This window comes from Verticillium alfalfae, genomic scaffold, assembly GCF_000150825.1.
Source record: "Verticillium alfalfae VaMs.102 supercont1.9 genomic scaffold, whole genome shotgun sequence".
Lineage (NCBI taxonomy): Eukaryota > Fungi > Ascomycota > Sordariomycetes > Glomerellales > Plectosphaerellaceae > Verticillium > Verticillium alfalfae.
In genome coordinates this window covers 338,001-338,893 of record NW_003315030.1, presented here as the reverse complement: position 1 = coordinate 338,893, position 893 = coordinate 338,001, and the positions used below count along the sequence as shown (strand labels likewise).

The 893-nt window shown below is 60.1% G+C and overlaps 1 protein-coding gene across 1 annotated transcript; it reads left to right on the top strand.

Moving 5' to 3' along the window:
• Positions 1–496: 496 nt before the first annotated feature.
• VDBG_07060 (predicted protein) lies at positions 497–823 on the top strand (the record flags this gene model as incomplete). The annotated part of the gene is made up of 1 exon (XM_003002443.1): positions 497–823. The coding sequence occupies one exon, from the start codon at positions 497–499 to the stop codon at positions 821–823; it is 327 nt and encodes a 108-aa protein (XP_003002489.1).
• Positions 824–893: the final 70 nt, after the last annotated feature.

Sequence of the window (893 nt, the reverse complement as noted above, 5' to 3'; positions counted from 1 at the left end):
TCTCTTGTATTCGCAGATGGCACCATTGCGACTGCACCAGCCGCAGGGAAGGTTGACCACGGTCACATTTCACCTGTGGTACGTGTTAGAAGGGGCATATCGTCTTGTTACGTGGTACTGAGAATGGGGTCGCGTGTCGATCAGGGGTTCAAGGGGAGGGCGGGTACGGTAGCTCACCTTTCTCTGCTTGCAGAGCTCACATCTTGGGATCGGATTAGCTTCCTGACCTTGGTCGGAGGGGACATGTTCGGGCGAGGGTGTCATTGGGGAGGGTCATGAACGAAGGTCAAGAGGGTCGAGAGGACTCGGGCGAGGGCGAGGCTGGGAGGTCGGACGAGTGGGCAGACGCATTGGGGAGCGAGATGACGGGCGACGAGATGTGACGAAGATGACCAAGGAGAGGAGCATGTGGAGATGGGAGCAGAGGGGGAGGGAGAGCAGAGGCTGAGGCTGTGGGGAACAGGAGAGGCAAGGTAAAGTGAGGTGTAGTGAGATGATGGGGAGGGGGGCAGAAAGGGGAGGGAGGGGTGGTGGCAGCGGGAACGGGAGGTTGAGGACCGAACCGCCGCAGGGTCAAGGCAAGGCAAGGCCAGATGAGGCCGGGTGCGTGAAGCAGAGCTCGGGCAGAGGGAAACAGGGCAGCAGGCTGAACGTACGAGACGGAAATGGGCCTCTTGCGCTTTCCCAGGCGCAGAGGGTCCTGATCGTCCTGGTCGACATCGTTGTCATTGTCGTTGTCGTTCTCGTCGGCACTGTTGAAGCCATGGCCGTCTTTCGGAGTCCTGATCGTGGCGGAGGAGCTGCTGGTGGTGATGGTGGGTAGTAGTAGCCGCTCTGAGGCGACGGATTGTGGCCGTTGGAGGTCTGCACGCTCATGCTTTTCGGTGCGTTGG